The following is a 3,744-nucleotide window of genomic DNA, read 5'->3' on the forward strand; positions in this document are numbered from 1 at the left end:
CCTGAAATTATGATCCGTCGGTGCTTAGATGTAATTTACAATGACCTACATCTCTTAAATAACAATTTTTAAGAGGGTTTATAAGGATAACCTAGAATAAATCATCTATTCAGCGATTGATTAAGGGAACTGACAAATGATTATACTTATATAAATTAATATTTCTTTTATATTTTCTATTGATAATCTATTTCGTTCTATTAAAATTTTATAATATAAAATACAATGTTCGTCCCTATTTGTATCCAACATTTTCAAATATGATGCTAACCATTAGCACTCGGTAGCCAAGCAATCATTCCACCCATTTTCTTTGAAAGTTGAAAGCCTGCAACTAACATAAACAATGGAGAGAGTTCTACAAAAGACGTACGTGACAGATCAGAGAATAAGTGGGATATATAAAAAATAATCATTGTGTTTTACGAATAATTAGCGGTTGGGATCCTCACAGGGCCATTACTCCTGACATTATAAGTCCCCAGCATGAAATAGCATAACGCATCGATCTCTTCATTGTTCATAGTTTTATCTTTTGCTTTCTCAAATCTCTCTCAATTGAATCCCAAGCTTTTAGTTTCCCAGTTATGGAGCTGAGAGGTGTTTTTATTCTGGCAATGATTGCCTGCTGCCATTATTTAGCTTTCCCGGCTGATGGAAGACCAATAAAATCAACAGGTGATCCAAAGCAAAGCAGCCAAACTGAGGAATCTGCCATGCACGAAAATGGCCATGAACCTGCAGCCGTCGAAGGTGGCGGTCGACCGAGTTTCGCCGGCCCTCGTCCGGGAAGAAAACAAGTCCTGCCACCTCCTATGCCAAGTAAAAGCTCGGGTTCCAGTGTCTCGGTTGATGGTTACAAAGATGCTTTTCGACCCACGACACCGGGGAACAGTCCGGGTGCCGGACATTCATTCGGAGAAGATGATGAAGAAACTGAACAAAAACCTGTTGGAAGAGCTAGCTCCAATAATGGTGATAAGGAAGGATTCCGACCCACCAACCCAGGGCACAGTCCTGGAGGTGGACATGCTTTTGTGACCAAAAAATCAAAACCAAATGCCTAGCTTTACACATTGTTTTGGGTAAACATTTTTCCAAATCTCGTAAATTGTTCAGTCATATGGATTACAATAATATTCACGTAGGAACTGCATGAGTCCTACAGTGTTAGGTTTAAAGGCATAGATCCGAATTTCAGCTGTACAAAAATAAATTTCCCCCAAATAATTTCTGGTTTGACGATTGACACTATGCCATGTACTCTACCTTACTCGTTTTAATGTATTTTATATTCAAATTTTATGTATGATTGATATTTTATGAAACGGTGTTGGATTTAATAATATAATTCTAATGCATATAATAGTTTGATTTTAATTTTCATTATATTGACCGAAAATATTAATTTAAAATATATTTAATTAAAATCGGGCGTGTCTAATCATTATGAATAAAGATCATATTAAAAAAATATGAGTACAATAATAAATGGGATTATATATTAAAAACTAATAGAAATGAAATAATTTTGGGGCAAGACCAATCCTAAAAGATTATATTATGTTACATATTCACCCATGGTAATAAAGAGAGCGGAATTTTTGTATTCAAAGTTATACCTAATAAAGAAAACAAAGTTAAGCGAATGAAAATGAACCTTTTTTTTTTGTGGGCAGTATTTGAAATTATGACAATAATAGATTCATATAAATGCAATTATAATTAATTAATATAATTTATAAAAATTAGTGTTCGATACAAACATGTTATTATATTTTTATAATTGGTACATATTTATAAGTGAAATTAGATAAATTATTATAATATGAAAAGATAAAACGATAATTAAAACATATCTATAAATTAATAATTAAAATATATCTATAAAAAATGTGTTGTTGGTAAGAGGTTTATTGTTTTAATATTCTTGTTTTTATTTTGGGTAAACTACTCATTTAGTACATAAATTATCAATTTTGATCCGTTTTAGTACTTAAACTTTTATTATTTTTTTAAAATCATACCTAATGTTTATTTTCATTTCAGTACTCGCCGTTAAAAGTTTAATGCGGTTAGTACCTAAACTATTAGTTTTTATCCGTTTTAGTACCTAAACTTTTAATTTTTTTCAAAAATTTAACGTTAAATTTTGAACGGGAGTACTAAAATAAAAAAATTAACTTTTAATGGATTAGTACTAAAATTAAACAAAAACTAAACTTTAGGTATAATTTAAAATATGAAAGCTTAGGTGTTAAAACAAACTAAAACTGATAGTTTAAGTATTAAATGCGTAATTTATCTTTTATTTTGTTAACAAGCTTTTGCTATTCTCTTTGGTTAGTTGTGTGTAGCGATGGGCATGAGATCATAACCCGACTGTTTTTGACCTAATTCGATTTGATTGGGTTGTATCTTTTTTATAAAAAAAAAAAGTTGACTTCAGGTGGAGTTGGGTTTTTTAGAGGTTATGTTCAGATCAGGTTGGGTCGAGTTTAGATTTAGGGTGAAAAATATTGGACCCGACCTGACTTGAAAAAACTATAATTTTACCTTATATTTAAGGATAATTACAATAATACCCCTCTATATATTATTTTTTTCAATTAAGTCCATATTTTTCTTGAATACAATCAATTTTTTTAGTAAATATATTATTTCGAGTTGAGTCGAATCCGACAAAGAATAAATAATTTTCGAATCAAATCGAATGGATCAAAAATTTCTGATTCGAAAATTAGACCCAAACTGACCTATGCCCATCCCTCCGAGTTGTGTGTTACAATCCCACGGCCCTAGCTTACTTTACAGCGCATGCATAACAGCAACAGTCTGGGCCAAACTACATTTATTGATTATCACAGTACTTGGAAAGAAACAGACGCAAATCTTTTAAGAGAAAGATTCCCATGGAATCTTGTACGGAGCCGCTTATTTGCAAAGGCAACTCCAACAAAAGAGTCTGCAAGTAATATGATCATCCATCCTTAAACCCCTTTAGGGTTTTGGCAGTGGCAGATGTCTTCGAGATAGATAAAAATTTATTTCAAAATTTTATCTATATTCTTTTCATATTAAAATTTTGTATTATTAATATATGTATTTATTTTAAAAAATATTTATGTATCTTCCACTAATTTTTAGTTTTAAAATGACAAAGGGACTCCCCTACTCCTCGGGGCATGGCATGGCCTGTCAAGCTCTGAGATAGAGAACAGAGAATTTTAATAAAAAACGACCAAAATCATCTCCATGTGCGACCCTTTAAGCCATTTGTAACTCTTTCAAAGGTTGGTGGTCTTGGCGTAGGAGAGTTGAGATTTTAGGGCTGGAAAAGAATCTAGCACCTAGCTGCTAATGGTCTATGTACGTACTTGAATTTTAAAACCATATTCTAAGCTCCAACATTAAAATTACAGCAAGTTGTTGGGACAAATAATGTATAAACAACTTGTTATCACGTGCATTTATTATTTTGCTAATACCAACTTGATCATTTTTACTTTTTTTCATTACCCTACCCTTTTCATGCTATATAAATAGCATAATCAAAAAAAGATTTCAATCCAGCCATAGCTTCTTTTCTACAGCATTGCGCTAGTTCATAAGAGCAGCAGCCCTAGCTATGGCCAATTTCAGATGTAAATGTTTGTTTTTTCTACTAATAGTATTTATTTTCTCCCATGAAGCACTTCTCTTTGCCGAGGGAAGAAGCTTGAAACTGAAGAAAGTAGATTTATT

At 32.0% G+C, this 3,744-nt stretch overlaps 1 protein-coding gene across 1 annotated transcript; it reads left to right on the forward strand.

Annotated features, from left to right (window-relative positions):
* The first annotated feature begins 587 nt into the window (after positions 1-587).
* On the forward strand, positions 588-1,067 carry LOC120130606 (precursor of CEP9-like). The gene has a single exon (XM_039147817.1). It carries the CDS (start codon positions 588-590, stop codon positions 1,065-1,067), a length of 480 nt encoding a protein of 159 aa, XP_039003748.1.
* The last annotated feature ends 2,677 nt before the right edge of the window (positions 1,068-3,744 follow it).

The sequence above is a fragment of the Hibiscus syriacus genome, unplaced genomic scaffold (assembly GCF_006381635.1).
Source record: "Hibiscus syriacus cultivar Baekdansim isolate YM2019G1 unplaced genomic scaffold, ASM638163v2 tig00110548_pilon, whole genome shotgun sequence".
Taxonomy (NCBI): domain Eukaryota; kingdom Viridiplantae; phylum Streptophyta; class Magnoliopsida; order Malvales; family Malvaceae; genus Hibiscus; species Hibiscus syriacus.